Below are 16,233 nucleotides of genomic sequence, written 5' to 3'. Positions count from 1 at the left end.
TGATACTGACCACCAAACTCAATATGGGAGACAATTTACACTTACATGAGGAGAGAGAATAGTACAGAGGAAAAGTTCACGTTACTTTCATTGAGATTCAGGGCTCTTGCTCACAGGTGGCTGAACCCTTTCAGTGTAGTTGCAGTTGAATTTTCTCTGTCCAGGCAGCCCACGTGCAGTGTACAGCCCATCACTGACATGAATAGTTGTACACTGCTGTATTTATATTTGTGATCGCACCACTGTATAAAGAAATACTGCAGAGTACACACATTCATGTCAATGACAGACTGTACACTGAACCTGAATGGGCTCAGGTAGTTGGTGTGCAAGAGCCCTGGCCTGTTTCTAGAGTGTGGGAAACAACAGGTTGTATTGTGACACTAGCAATGTTTATTTTAAAGGTAAAACAAGCAGATAAAAGGATGGATAGAGTTAGGGATGGAGTGATGGATGGTTGGCTGGATGGATGGCTGGAGGAATGGATGAAGGGAGGGATGGTTGAATAGAGGGATAGTTGTATAGAGGGATAGATGGAGGGATGGTGGGATGGAGGTAGGGATGAATGGATGAAGGGAGGGATGGATGGAGGGATAGAGGAATGAAGGGCGGATGGTTGGATGGATGGAGGGACGGATGGATGGAGGGAAGGATGGAAGAACAAATGGATGGATGGAGGGAGGGATGGAGGAGAGGATGGATAGTTGAATGGATGGAGGTGTGAGATGGGGAAAGAGCTCTCATTGTGAATTAAATGTTTTGAAATGTTTTACTGACATTTTGCGATTTAGCCACAAGATGTCACTGTTTTTCTAACACAGCCTCAGACTGCATAGATATTTCTATATTCAGGAAGGGGTGGGGTTTTACACTTGGGAGCTCAGTGAACAGGAAGAGAGACTGCTGCCATGTTTTGATGATGGTGAAGGAAAAGAGCCATGTGAGCAGAGAATCCGTTGCCATCCAGGTGTGAGAACTGCAGCTAGTGAAGCTGATGGTGTTCAAGACGCTGATCCTGTTCAGAGAAAGGAACATCGCTGCCGGGAATGCTGATGAGATCGCATGCTTGTTGGAGAGACATTTGTTCTGTTCTGAGTCACCAGCGGATGCAAGGCAGACCCGGGTCGGTAAGATCGTGTACGCACCTCATTTCAGTGTTGGCGCCTCCAGAGACTGAGACAGGCCTATAGTTAATTAGTTAGGGTCTCTCTTTGTGTCAGGCCACAAGTGTTGTTACTGATCATTGGAAGGACTCCACAACTTAAAGTGACATTTCACATTGGAGAGCTGATAAAATCCCACAAACTCAAGCCAGACTGGCGTTTTGCTCAGAAGGAATACTCAGGCACGTGCTACAGGACCAGTTATGGGAGGGGGAATACTGTAGATTTGTGTAAGATTGTAAGCTGTTGTGCTGCACCGCAGGCTAGCCCATACCATACACCCATACACTGATTCTTGCTCTTTTAGGGTAATAACAGGTAAGGTGTGGCAGCTTAGTTGTGCCCGCCAGTAGGTAAATTACTTCGCTTTCTACCGACATCCATCAGAAGGCGCCGTGCTGTGCAGCACAAGGGTCTCAGCCTTTGGGCTGGGTGTATGTAGATTTATTGTATGTTCCCAGCATTTGTGGTTGTGTTTATTTGCCACATCTAAGTAAAATTCTGTTGTGGCAAAACCTGGTGTTGGGGTTGCCTTCCTCGTTCATGACTTCACTGTATCCTGGGGAGCCCACCCCAATACACGGCTTACAACTTGGCGTAGTCGGAAGGATCCAGTGACCGTTATGGACGGGAATGCGGCGGGAGATCTTCCCCCGATGCCATTGGCACCGGTCCAGGACCCAGCTCAGGGTGCGCCGGTGCAAGACCAAGTTGCCCCAACACCGCTGATACAGCTTGCCCCCGCCCTGCCCGTACCAGTAGGGTACATTCCCGTGGGAGCGCTGTTGAGTCACCTGCCAAAATTTGACGGTAAAAATATGACATTGCAGGACTGGACTGAAAGAGTGCGAAGTGCGGTTAGGATGTGTAGCCTGACGTCCGAGCTGCGGGCAGAGGTTGCATTGGGGGCTTTAGAGGGTGACGTCAGATGGACAGTAATGGTAAGGCCCGAATCTGAGAGAGACATCCTAGAGAAAATATTCTCCCTGCTGGAGAGAGCCCAAGGGGGGCGTGCTAAAGTAGTACAGCTGCGGAGCCACTTCTTCAACTGACCACAGCAAGAGGGCGAGACTCTGATGCAGTACTCCAATGCCCTACAGGAGACGCTAAATGAAATACAGCGGCGAGATCCAGAGGCCATGGGAGCTTTCCAGGAGGTGGACCGGCTACTACGAGACCAGTTCATAGTGGGGCTCTCCAACAAGTTCTTACAGGACAAATTGCAAGAGATGACCCGGACGGCGCCCAACATGACATTCTACAGCATCTACTGTGGAGAGAGAGGAAGAGTGCATACATGTGGCGGCAAGAATAGTGAGTAGTACCCATGCTACAAGAGGTCAGTCTGCATCTGAAGACTCAGAATCCTTAAAGGATGTGGTCCAGGCCCTGCGGATGGAATTAAGAGAACCTCGGCTGGAATTGTCCCAGATGAAGGCAGAATCTCCCCGGTCTCCGGAAATGACCTCAGCACCTCGCGCCACTGAGTGCAGGATAACTCAACTGCGGGGGCACGTAAAAAGGGGACCCCTCTGTTGGGCTTGTCGACAGTACGGCCATATGGCCAGAGAGTGCCCAGAACAGATGAAGTCCGAGCCAACTTTAAACTTCCGACCGCTGCAGTAGCTGGGCGTTCTGCGGCGGTACACCAGAAGCTAAGCCCTAAGCATGAGGAACACGACCTGTATGCCAGCAGCCCCGTGATGGAAGCCGAGTTGGAAGTCCAGAAGGTACGCTGCCTAGTTGATACAGGGTCGGCGTGCACCCTTATGCCTCTGGAGTTCTTGGAAAGACACTTTGGACATATGATGGAGCCAGAAGACGAGAGCATCATCAAGCTGACGGCTGCCAATAACACAGAGATGGACGTCCGAGGAATAGTCTGGATGCGGGTCCGGCTGTGTGGGCAAGACGTCGGCAAGAAGGGGGTCGTGCTGCTGGATCATTTGTCCCGGAGAGGGATGGACGTGACACTAGGTATGAACGTGCTGAGAGACCTAGACCATCAACTTTATGCCAAAGAAGGGCCGAGGTATTGGCAACGGGCCACCACACACTGGCCAACCCAGAAGGTTCTACAGCAGATGGTGAGGAGCTGTAGTCTGTGAAAGGGCAACATGTCCGGTCGACCCATTGGACACGTGAGGGTGCCGCGGAGGACCCCGGTGAAGATTCCGCCTCGACAAGAGTGAATATTGATGCTGCCGGTTGGGGCTGGACGACAACTGAATGGACTGGAGGTCCTGATCGAGCCTGCTTACCAAGAAGAAACGCAGACTCATCCACTGGTAGCCCGGGCCCTCGCTATTGTGAAGGAGTTAACCGTCCCTGGGAATACCTTGCTGGCTGAAGTTTATGTGTCCGAAGGGGATATTCCTCAACAGAGGAGCTTCACGCTATGTCCAGATAGGAGATAAGCCTGGACCTATGCTGTAGAGGTCCATCAAAGGGAGACCCCGACAGCGGAGTGGAGCGGTCGAGTGATCATGGCCCGGATGGGGGTGAACTGCAAGATCCTAACTCCAGGACAACAGAAGTTGCTGGAAGACACCCTTTGGGAATTTCAGGGGGCCTTCTCGAGACATGATGAGGACTTCAGGTGTGCCTCCACCATCGAACATGAAATCCCCACCGGCAATGCTGCACCGATCAGGGAACGTTACCGGCAAATCCCGCCTAAAATGTACCAGGAGGTGAAGGATATGGTGGCCAGCATGTAGGAAAACCAGGTGATCCAGGAGAGTCAAAGTCCTTGGCTGCTCCAGTAGTCTTGGTGCGGAAGAAAGATGGAGGTCTCCGTTTCTGCGTGGTTTATCGGAAGCTGAATGCCCACACCGTCCTGGATGCCTACCCCCTTCCGCAGATTGAGGAGTCGTCCGCCCTGAGTCATGCGAAGTTCTTCTCAACTCTTGACTTGGTCAGTGGGTATTCGCAGGTACCGGTGGCCAAGAAGGACAAAGCGAAGACGGCCTTCATCCTACCTATGGGTCTCTACGAGTTCAACAGGATGCCATTCAGCCTGTCCAATGCCCCGGGAACATTCCAGCGGTTGATGGACCACTGTCTGGGAGATCTCAACTTCGAGTCGGTATTTATATACCTGGACGACATAGTAGTGTTTGGGGCCTCATTTGAGGATCACCTCCAGAAACTGCGACAGGTATTAGGACGGCTGCGAGACCATGGGCTCAAAATCAAGCCCAAGAAGTGCCAACTGTTTCAACAGCAGATAGAGTATTTGGGGCATTTGGTCACCCAGGAGGGGGTAAAGCAAACCCCCGACAAGGTGGAGGCCGTCCAGAAGTGGCCCCAGCCGAGTACACTACGAGATGTGCGGGCGTTCATTGGACTGGTCGGCTACTACAGGAGGTTATACCCAAGTTTGCTCATTTGATGGGCCCCTTAAACGAGTTATTGAGGGGCACTGCAGGGGGCTCGAAGAATCACCCCATCGAGTGGGGACCCCGACAACAAGGGGCCTTTGAAGCAGTGAAGGGGGAGCTGATCAGTGCCCCGATTCTGGTTTATGCGCGGTTCGACACCCCATTCCTGCTGTACACTGACTGAAGTCTACATGATCTGGGGGCTGTGTTATCCCAAGTCCAGGATGGACATGAGAGAGTCATTGCCTATGGCAGCCGGGCTCTGAGGGAGTCATAGCGCAATCCTGACAACTATAGCTCCTTTAAATTGGAACTACTGGCACTTGTGTGGGCCATGACCGAAAAGTTCGTGGAGTACCTGACCGGTGCAGAGGTGACCGTGATGATGGACAACAACCTGTTAGCACATCTGGAAAATGCCAAACTTGGTGCGCCTGAGCAGAGGTGGTTGGCTTCCCTTTCTAAGTACCAATACCGCATCAAGTTCCGGTCAGGTAGGGAGAACGGCAACGCTGACGTACTCTCCCGAGTTCCTGTAGGGTTGTTGGCTCAGAGTGCCGATGAGGAGCTAGAGGACACTGAAGCTCCTGACCTTGGTCGATTACCCATGTTCCCAGACGTGGCACATTCAAGTGGGGTGGTGTCCGGGATGCCAATGGTGCTGGTAAAGACGTTGGCTGATTGGGAGAGGGTCCAGGATAGCTGCCCGGACCTGTGGAAAGTGAAATTATGGGTCCGGACCAAGATCTGGCCTCGGTCAGAAGAGTGGGCTCATATGACTCCCGAGGGCCAAAAGTTGTTGAGGCAGTGGGATAAGCTAACTGTTACCCAGGGCCTCCTGTGTCGGACCATATACTTGCAGACAGAGTTGCAGTACCGGCGACAGATTGTCATCCCCATGTCATTGGGACCGGAGGCTGCCCGGGAAGCCCGTGAGAGGGGTGCCCATTTTGGGAGCAATACTACCGCATGGGCGCAAGAGCACTGCCGCCGGCTGAGACCGATCCATAAAGTTGTGGGGGAGCACCTTAGACAAGTGGTATACCTCAATCCAAGACCAGTGGAGACGGAGGGGTATGCCCCGGGTGATTGAGTGATAGTCAAAGCCAAGCGGCCGTCTGGAAAGTTGGATGGGCGGTGGGAGTCGGTCCCATACACAGTGAAGAGGAGGGTAGACCCTGCCATCCCAGTCTATGAGGTAGAGCCAATAGGGACTGGGGGGCCCTCACGAAACTTGCACCATAACATGTTGAGGCGTTGTAATTTTGATGAACCAGTGTGCGTGGAGGGGATGGCTCCTCCTGCTCAGAGTACTGAGAAAATCCCCTTAGAGGAGGGAGAGGAATGGTAGGTTGTCCCTGCCCCGGTACCCACAGAGGCTCCAACGATAGCAAGTTTGCCACCGAGAGAAAGTGTTGAGCGGTCAGCAGCTCCTCTCCCATTAAATGTGCCTGACGTCCCCAGTGTTTCTGAGCCTGTCACTCTACGAAGGTCAACAAGGCCCAATGCTGGTGTACCCCCACAGCATTATGCCCAGAATGAGTTTGTATGGGGAGGGTTGCCGAGGACGACAACCTCTAATGGGGTGGCATGTGAGATGGGGAAACAGCTCTCATTGTGAATTAAATATTTTGAAATGTTTTACTGATATTCTGCGATTTAGCCACAAGATGTCACTGTTTTTCTAACACAGCCTCAGACTGCATAGATATTTCTATATTCAGGAAGGGGTGGGGTTTTACACTTGGGAGCTCAGTGAACAGGAAGAGAGACTGCAGCCATGTTTTGATGATGGTGAAGGAAAAGAGCCATGTGAGCAGAGAATCCGTTGCCATCCAGGTGTGAGAACTGCAGCTAGTGAAGCTGATGGTGTTCAAGACGCTGATCCTGTTCAGAGAAAGGAAGATCGCTGCCAGGAAGGCTGATGAGATCGCATGCTTGTTGGAGAGACATTTGTTCTGTTCTGAGTCACCAGCGGATGAAAGGCAGACCCGGGTCGGTAAGATCGTGCACGCACCTCATTTCAGTGTTGGCGCCTCCAAAGACTGAGACAGGATTATAGTTAGTTAGTTAGTTAGGGTCTCTCTTTGTGTCAGGCTACAAGTGTTGTTACTGATCATTGGAAGGACTCCACAACTTAAAGTGACATTTCACATTGGAGAGCTGATAAAATCCCACAAACTCAAGCCAGACTGGCGTTTTGCTCAGAAGGAATACTCAGGCACGTGCTACAGGACCAGTTATTGGAGGGGGAATGTGTAAGATTGTAAGCTGTTGTGCTGCACCGCAGGCTAGCCCATACCATACATCCATACACTGATTCTTGCTCTTTTAGGGTAATAACAGGTAAGGTGTGGCAGCTTAGTTGTGCCCGCCAGTAGGTAAATTACTTTGCTTTCTACCGTCATCCATCAGAAGGCGCCGAGCTGTGCAGCACAAGGGTCTCAGCCTTTGGGCTGGGTGTATGTAGATTTATTGTATGTTCCCAGCATTTGTGGTTGTGTTTATTTGCCACATCTAAGTAAAATTCTGTTGTGGCAAAACCTGGTGTTGGGGTTGCTTTCCTCGTTCGTGACTTCACTGTATCCTGGGGAGCTCACCCCAGTACACGGCTTACAGAGGAATGGATTGAGGGAAGATGGATGGAGGAAGAGCTGGATGGAGGGAGGGACAGATAGTTGGATGGATGGAGCGATGAATGGAAATAACACACAGACATCCTGTCCTCTGGTCAGCCTCCCTCTTCTGATGATGTGCCTTAGCATGAAAGACCTTAGGAGGAGCTGACAGAGCGTGACGCCATCGCTGCCTGGAGCCACGAGGAGGCCCGGCAGCCATCTTTCTTAAGGGGTCAGTGCTGCATTACTGTATTAATATGGTTCATGTGCTATATTTTTTATATATTTTGCATACTACCCTGAAATCCTTTTAACCTTGATCAAATAAACCTTTTTTGGAACATATTACACTATTGGCACTTGTTTTTGGGCTCCAATGTGGAGCTATTCAACCCACAGATAGTTCTATTTGTATCCAGAGGAGGGAGCCCTGTATCCAGGCTGAGCACCCGTCCATCCTTAAGGGGACCTCTGGACCCAGCAGATTCTCATTTCACCTAAGCTTGATGACCATTATCCAGGAGGAAGTTCTCCATTTGCCCACTGCAGACCCATACCTGGGGGTTATATACTTATATGTGCATTATCCATGCGTATCTGGTGAGTGTGCATTTTTATCATTTGGTTCCAGTCACAAGTTTACTAGAGATCTGCTGTTTTGGAGAACATCACCAGTGGCATTTATGAACGTTTTATCCTTTGAATTAACTTTTATTCTTTGAACAAATTTTTTATTGATTTATATATTTATCCATTTCTCATTTATTTTATATATCATATATCATTAGCGCTGCACTTTACTTATTTATTTGGAGGTTACTGTGGTTTCCTTGAGTGCTTTAGCTGCTATCTTTTAAATACCAATATCGTTTCATCCTGTCCTCTGGAGCTGCTCTTCTAACTTTCTGTATACCACACTGTAGAAACAAGCCTGCTCTCTCAATGCTGTTAGAAGCTGTTTCTTTCTCTTTAGACCAAGTGTAGGAAAACAACTCACATCACTGCAGGCTGGAGAATCTGTCTACCTCTTGTAGTCCATCCCCCATTGCAAGCTGTGTTCTCTCCTCTCCCCCTCCCATCCAGCTGCAGGCACCTCCTCCTGTTACAGTTTAGAAGACAAATAAGGCGGACTGGGGAAGGGGGGCAGGTACAGAGCTTTCTCATTGGCTGAGGAGGCAGCAGAGAGGCAGTATATCAATCTGCCTCTGAAACCACCCCCCAAGCACCCACCTGGTGCTGCCCCTAGGGGCCACTGATATAAAGGTTCCCTGTTATATCAGTAACCGCCCCCCCTTACCTTAGTGTATTCACTCTGCGGAAGGTGCTCTGTTGTCACCAGAGCCCCCCCCCCCAGAATCAGAGTTCTTGGTGTACCCCTTTACACCCAAGTCTACAGCATTCCCCCTTACATCAGAGTTTCCCTTGCACTGTAAGGGGAAATCCTGCAGGTTCTGATGAAAGGGGGAACTCTGTGCTGTCTGGGTTATATTAACCCTTCATGTAAATAGAGAAAATGTTTTTTTACTTTTGTTATACATTAAACACATTGCTAATAGCACTAGCTACATGTTTGTACCGTAAATATTGATATTTGCATTAAATTATATGCACTTTGTTGAAGTGTCAGCAGAAAAAGTGGCTCTGTCCGTACATTTTATGGTTTTTGTCAGTAAAAAAAAGGCGCTGTTTGTCAATTTTGAGTATTTTTGTTAGTAAATTTCACTTTGGGGGGTTGGCAACACTGATACTTCTCAGTAATCTCCCCTACTATGTCTGTCCCAGCATTCTGCTGGATCAGATCCGGTATATTATTATTATTATACAGTATTTATAAAGCACCGATAGTTCGCTCAGTGCTGTACATTACAAAAGGGGACAGAACAATAACAACTGTCTCACAGACAATGTTCCTCATTATTTTATCAGCAACAATCTTACCCATTCGCGTAACAGGTGCTGCCATCTTGTTTGGGTTCACCATTTCACACAAGCAGCCAAGGGTCTCTTGTACTCCAAGGCACCCCAAAATTTTTGCCACTGTTGCAACCTTGACAGCATTGGTAGACAGCATGGGCTGTACGAAGTCAGCTAGCATTAACTCACTGATTGGAGTGATGATCCGAAAGATTTCACTGCTATGGGAATCAAACTCAGTGGTAGGAGCATTTTCTATGATAGAACTGTGTTGCAGGACTTGGCCGCCCACTTTTATTCAAACAACCATAAAGTCCAACTGAAAACAGTTGCCCATGCACTGTTATTTTTACCATCAAAACCTGCATGGAAAAATAATACCAAGCCACATGGCTTCTTTTCGCAGCAACGCTGATTAGGCCTTTTTGCCCTGATCCTCTAGACTGGTTAACACTACACCTGTGCCTCATGCAGCTTTCTCAGCTCCCTGCTGCAAGGGCCCCTCTCTCAACTATCTCATCTCTCTTAGTGCTAGGTTCTCCAAGTCCTCTAGACTCGCTTAGATGTCTCAACTTTCTCAGTCCTCTAGACTCACTCAGTTGTCTCGACTCTCTCCGTCCTGTAGATATAGAATCTCCTGACTCCAGCTTGGAGTGCTGTCATCTGAGTAGAGCATGCCTGTCTCCTAACGGAATCCCTGAGCTATGCCCAAACCTATGTTTATAAGGGTTGTGCACACCTGCACACCAGTAAGATTAGGTTGGAGGCTTCTTCCCACCCCTGAAACCTCTGAACTCGGGAACCTAATTCAGGAGTTGCAAAATCCAGAGAAAACTGAAAACGTTTTCTCCGCGCAGAATCGATATTCCAGAGCCCAACATTCTCTGCATTTGTGTGAACCTTGTGTCACTTTTGCCTATTTTTACACAGTGATAAGGCCTCGCACTGTCACACACCGTACACAATTACATTTCCTAACAATGTTTAATCTGCAATAGCTAGTTCCAGTGCAATTTGATATGCATTATTGTCATTACTAGCATGCATCTATTAGTAGTGATTTGCATAAAACACATTCCAAGCATCTAATTTTATACTGAGCTGTGAAGAAATCCACAGTCATGTCACGATGTAATGTCAAAGGATTATCATATGATTTGGTGAGAAGTACTTCACATCTTTGCTTTTGTTTCACATCATTCTATCAAAATGTTCTTTGTGGAGAAAGGGTTTATGAGCTGCTGAAAGCAGTTTCAGACCTCACCTCCAAATTACACTTTTGTGAGTGACAGCAAATGTTTGAGTCCAAGAATGTAGTTTAATCCAGAGTTTCAGCAATGTATATACAACTAGTTGAGTCTCTGTTATTATGCTAGTGATATGGCATTACATGCAAGGTGTGAATGGTAGTTCCTAACTACCTGTTCATAAATGCTTTTCTTGGTAAAACGGTCCTACCTCCTGCTTTCCTTTCATTCGGCACACATTAATATCTTGGTGGCTTGATTTCCAGATGAATTTCTGTGTAAGAAAATCAAAGTTTACTAATATAGTAAAGATTAGGGAAAACATGCATTCAAACAGAAATTACAACACACCTGTATACCCCTTATAGACTAGAGCAATTTAAAAATTTCAACAAAAGGTCTATTAACCACTTCAAGTCTCTCTGGACACTTTCACCCCCTTCCAGTCCAGGCCAATTTTCTGCATTCAGTACTATCACACTTTGAATGAGATTTGTGCGGTCATGCAACACTGTACCTATATGAAATTTTTTGAATTTTTTTTTAGACAGATAAAACTGTATTTTGGTGGTATTTATTCACCACTGGGATTTTTGTTTTTTTGCTATATAAATGAAAAATTCCACATTTTTTTTAAAAAAAAAAAGTGTTTTTCTTATAACATTTTCCAAAAAAACAATCTTTCTTCATACGTATATAAGTAGATTAGTGAGCGCACTTTCATAAGCAGCTAATTGCACTAAAAGGAACCACAAGACCTTTCTGTCCTGCACTCATTACCTGTATCATTGGCACCTGTTTGAACTTGTTACCAGTATAAAAGACACCTGTCCACAACCTCAAACAGTCACACTCCAAACTCCTCTCAGATCCTGCAGTGCCAGACGTGTCCCCCTGCTTAAGCCAGTACATGTCCGGGCCCGTCTGAAGTTTGCTAGAGAGCATTTGGATGATCCAGAAGAGGATTGGGAGAATGTCATATGGTCAGATGAAACCAAAATAGAACTGTCTGGTAGAAACACAACTCGTCGTGTTTGGAGGAGAGAGAATGCTGAGTTGCATCCAAAGAACACCATACCTACTGTGAAGCATGGGGGTGGCAACATCATGCTTTGGGGCTGTTTCTCCGCAAAGGGACCAGGATGACTGATCCATGTATAGGACAGAATGAATGGGGACATGTATCGTGAGATTTTGAGTGCAAACCTCCTTCCATCAGCGAAGGCATTGAAGATGAAACATGGCTGGGTCTTCCAACATGACAATGATCCCAAACATACCGCTCGGGCAACGAGGGAGTGGCTTCGTAAGAAGCATTTCAAGGTCCTGGAGTGGCCTAGCCAGTCTCCAGATCTCAACCCCATAGAAAAACTTTGAAGGGAGTTGAAAGTCCGTGTTGCCCAGCGACAGCCCCAAAACATCACTGCTCTAGAGGAGATCTGCATGGAGGAATGGGCCAACATACCAGCAACAGTGTGTGCCAACCTTGTGAAGACCTACAGGAAACGTTTGACCTCTGTCATTGCCAACAAAGGATATATAACAAAGTATTGAGATGAACTTTTGATATTGACCAAATACTTATTTTCCACCATAATTTGCAAATAAATTCTTTCCAAATCAGCCAATGTGATTGTCTGGATTTTTTTTCTCATTTTGTCTCTCATAGTTGAGGTCTACTATGATGCCAATTACAGGCCTCTCTCATCTTTTTAAGTGGGAGAACTTGAACAATTGGTGGCTGACTAAATACTTTTTTGCTCCGCTATAGATGAATACATTTTGGCCAAGGTTTATGAAGAAAGATTGGACAAAAAAATGGAAAGTGCAGCGCTATAGAAGAAAAAACAGATAAATTGTCCTTTTAAAATGACAAACAGTAAATGTCCGATATAGTCGTATCAAATTAAATGAGTGGTCCAGAAAACAGCTTCAGACAGCTCTGATGTCATCCAATATCCCAGTACGAAAGGAATAGATAGATTGCCCACTTACCAGAAGCGCAATCTTAAAGCTCATGTAAAGATCATGTGTAGCCGAGGTCCTGTATGGATACTGCCTGGAGATACACTGATGGCTCCTCACTGGTATGGGGGTACCGGACTGGTCAGATCACATAGCTCCTTAGATCCACACACAGAAGCCTGAAATGCTGGGGCTGAGGTATGAAGGCTCAGTGCCAGGTGTAAAAAATAGAAGTGCTCATAGTGTAGTATTACTCAATACAAGTTTATTAAAACCACTGTGCAGAAATAAAACACATACATTAATGTGCCTGTAGCCTGTAGATGAATGAAATCGGCAGTAAAAACACCTAAAGCACTAACCAGTACAGATCAAAGGATGGCCGCCGGACCTCCTGATCCGGCGGCCATCCTACGGCGTGCGTAGGCTCCTCCTAGAGGCGTTTCGTGTCAATACACGTCTCCAGTAGGGGTGATGCCATGCATGCCTGATGTCAAATAGCTCCTATAAGTACTCAAAAATCGAGCCCAAAAAAACGCCAGCGCCATCTTGCTGAAAAAATATTTATTAAAAATATTATTAAGAGAGACCACAGGCTGAATAACAGGCCTATTGGAGATTAAAAAGTGAGGTATAAAATATCTTTCTATCCTCATCGGGTGTAGGTTAGAGCACATACGCAGGAAACGTAGGCGCCATCTCACTAGCATTACTGACAGACCTGACACAAAAAGTGTATGGTATAGTAAAATAATTAAAATAGTGCTAGTATTCTAAAAATAAAAATAAAATAAAACTAAAACCATCCAATGACGAACCGTCATTCAATAAATGGCAGAAACATATAATAATAACATAAACGCAGTGTGGATTGAGCCCAATACAGATAATCTCAACCTGCACGGGGTTCATCCACCATCTAGACATGTTAACATAAAAACAAATATGTCATTCATTAAAAGTCTTCAACATAGTAAACAATTATGATATATCACACAATAACGCATGCAGTATACAATATGATCATATATACTGTCCATATCAACCAACCTACATATTATATAATCATAAAACTAACAGGTATAGAATCGATCCCTGTGTGCGTATTCAGCTATTATATATATCACATAATACCGCGTGCAGTATACAGTAAAATCATATATACTGTCCATATCAACCCACCTACATATTACATAATCATAAAACTGACAGGTATAGAATCAATCCCTATGTGCGTGTTCAACTATTATCGATGAAGCAGTTTAAATCTAATTCCACGTTATGGCCTAGTGGTGTCATAGATTTGATCTCAAAGATCCACTTGATCTCCAAACGTGAAACTTGTCTGCTTCTGTTGGAACCCCTCCAATGTTGTTGTGCAACATCAATCCCTATAAATTTGAGGGAAGAAGGGTCTTTATTATGGAAGTGCCTATAATGTTTTGATAAGGAATGTTCACGGTAGCCCCTTTTGATGTTATATACATGATCACGAAAACGGTCACGAAGCCTCCTGGTGGTCTGGCCAATGTATTGCTTCTGGCACGGGCATTCCAAAAGGTATACTGCGTAACGTGTGTTGCATGAAATAAAGGTGGTTATCTCATAGTCCTTGCCTGTTGTAGTGGAGGCAAAGGATTCTACTTTCCTCTTTACCATTCTACTATGTTTACACAATTGGCATTTTTTACAGGGAAAGAACCCTTTGAAATTACCAAAAAAACGTGGACGTACAGGGGGGTCAGTTACGTTCGGGGCAATGGTGTTACGAAGAGATAAGGCCCTCTTGAAGATGACTTCTGGATTTGAGGGCAAACAAGTTGAAAGAATCGGGTCTGCTTTAAGTACATCCCAATTCTTTTTCATAATATGACGTATTGTTTTATATTGAGTAGAATATGGAGTGATGAATGGGCAAAATAGATCTTTTTTCTGTTTAGGTGGCCCAGCAAGCATGTTGTGTCTATTCATGTGGGCTACCGTACTAATTTCTTGATCTAAAGACTCAGCTACATATCCCTTATCTGAGAACCACTGTCTGAGGATTTTCACTTTTTTATGGTAGGCCTCAATATCCGTACAGTTGCGCCTTATCCTCATAAATTGACTCTTGGGAATACTAGCCAACCATCGTGGATGGTGGCAGCTGTCAATATGTAGCTATTCCTGTCTGATGGTTTGAAATAGGCTTCAGTAATACAGTGTCCCCTTTTGTTGAGGATAGTGATATCTAAAAAGTTCACACAATCGGTGCTATATTCATAGGTGAACCTGATATTGAGATTGTTATTATTTAATGTGCCAAAGAAATTTATTAAGGATGCCTCTTCCCCCTGCCATAACAGGAAGACGTCATCAATATATCTCCTGTAGAATATCAATTCTGGCCAATCTCTGGAATAAATTATATCCTCCTCCCACCTGGCCATAAACAGGTTGGCCAGGCTGGGAGCGAATTTAGCGCCCATTGCAACACCTCTGGTTTGTAGATAAAAACTATTATTAAACCAGAAGTAGTTGCTACTCATAGCGAAATTTAGAAGATCAAGGATAAAGGTTTTATGTGTGGTGGAAACATTGTGACCCAAATCTAGATAGTAGTCAGCTGCTGACATGCCGTCTGCATGGTTGATGTTGCTATACAGTGATGCAACATCAGCTGTAACCAGAAAGGTTGTCAACTCTGGATTCCAATTCAATGTACTGACATCATTTAGTACTTGCTTAGTATCTTTAATATAAGCTGGAGTAGAAAGGACCAGGGGTTGCAGAAAATAATCTATATACTCCCCCACTCTGGAGCATAGGGACCCGATGCCACTTATTATGGGCCTACCAGGGGGGTGCGTAGGGTCTTTATGTATCTTAGGGAGATAGTAAAAAAACGGTAATCTGGGTGACTTGGGACATAGAAAGTCTTTCTCTTTACTGTTGATTATATGAAGCTGTCAGGGATCCCCGCGATCCGTCCCTCGATGGTCCCGGCGCAGGCGCACTGCTCCTCCCAGTACACGGGCACTAGGTCCGGGCCGGCCGCGGCGTTCGAGTTCGCGCATGCGCAGTAGAAGCCGCGGCCGCCCGCTGGGCACCAATGGCAGCGCAGGGCGGGATATTTAAAGGTCCCTGAGCTGTCATTTCGTTGCCTTCTGGTCTTACCTGCATTCCTGATCCTGTGAACCTGTATCCTGTAAGTTATTGACCCGGATTGCTCTTGACCTTGCTGATTTCTCCTGCCCAGACCCTTGCTTGCCTGACCTCTCTCCCTGGATGCCCCTCTGTAGATCTGACCTCCTGTTGCTGACCTGGCGTGTGACCCGACGATTCTCTGCGTGCTCCCTTGTACCTTACCGTCCTCTACATTACCGACTCGGCCGGTCTGACTACGCACTTGCTCAGCCATCCATCCATCCATCCCATCAGGGTCACCCGACCTCCTCACATTTGGCTCTCCCTGGTTGGAACCCCTGGCGGACACCCCTACCACTGACAGGTGTGCTCAGTAGAGGCGACCTGGTCTCAGGGTACTACAAGTCCATCCCCACCATCAGGGGCCCTGGTGAACAAGTACCCTGGGGCTTAGATTCCGCGCTCTGGGCACGCCTGACCGGTGGAGTGCTAGTGGTGCCGCTCGGCGGTCCCTCACAGTACCAGAAGGCCATGACTGAGCCTCGAGGAGGACTCACCCTGTTGGACGAGGTGTGCAGGCACCTGTCTACCCTGACGCAAGCTGTAAATACATTACAGGACAGATGTCTGCAGATTGAGAATCGGTTTCAGGCCTGCACCATATCTGTTCCTGTTTCACAGGCCCCGGCTCCTGCACCTCCAGTCGCAGCAGCCCACGAGCCGGCTCCTGGGCCTCCCACATCACTCCCTATGGCGGAACCCCGAGTACCCTTACCCGAGCGCTTTCATGGGGATCGCACACGTTTTCGGTCATTTC

General features: G+C 46.9%; 1 protein-coding gene across 8 annotated transcripts in view; it reads right to left on the bottom strand.

The window, feature by feature from the left end:
* The window catches only part of SEMA6B (semaphorin 6B), a 1,127,599-nt gene that overhangs the window by 635,536 nt on the left and 475,830 nt on the right, over positions 1–16,233 (bottom strand). For 6 of the 8 annotated variants that reach the window (XM_089687856.1, XM_089687855.1, XM_089687854.1 and 3 more), the window contains one exon: positions 10,537–10,599. In XM_089687856.1, the coding sequence (XP_089543982.1) occupies positions 10,537–10,599 (63 nt within the window). Of the gene's footprint in view, positions 1–10,499; positions 10,600–16,233 lie in introns of all 8 variants that reach the window. The other 2 variants (XM_089687861.1, XM_089687860.1) reach the window with 1 other exon arrangement.

The sequence above is a fragment of the Staurois parvus genome, unplaced genomic scaffold (genome assembly GCF_062004578.1).
Source record: "Staurois parvus isolate SC_StPar_1 unplaced genomic scaffold, SC_StPar_1.0 ptg000439l, whole genome shotgun sequence".
Taxonomy (NCBI): domain Eukaryota; kingdom Metazoa; phylum Chordata; class Amphibia; order Anura; family Ranidae; genus Staurois; species Staurois parvus.
This window is presented reverse-complemented; position numbering and strand designations above follow the sequence as displayed.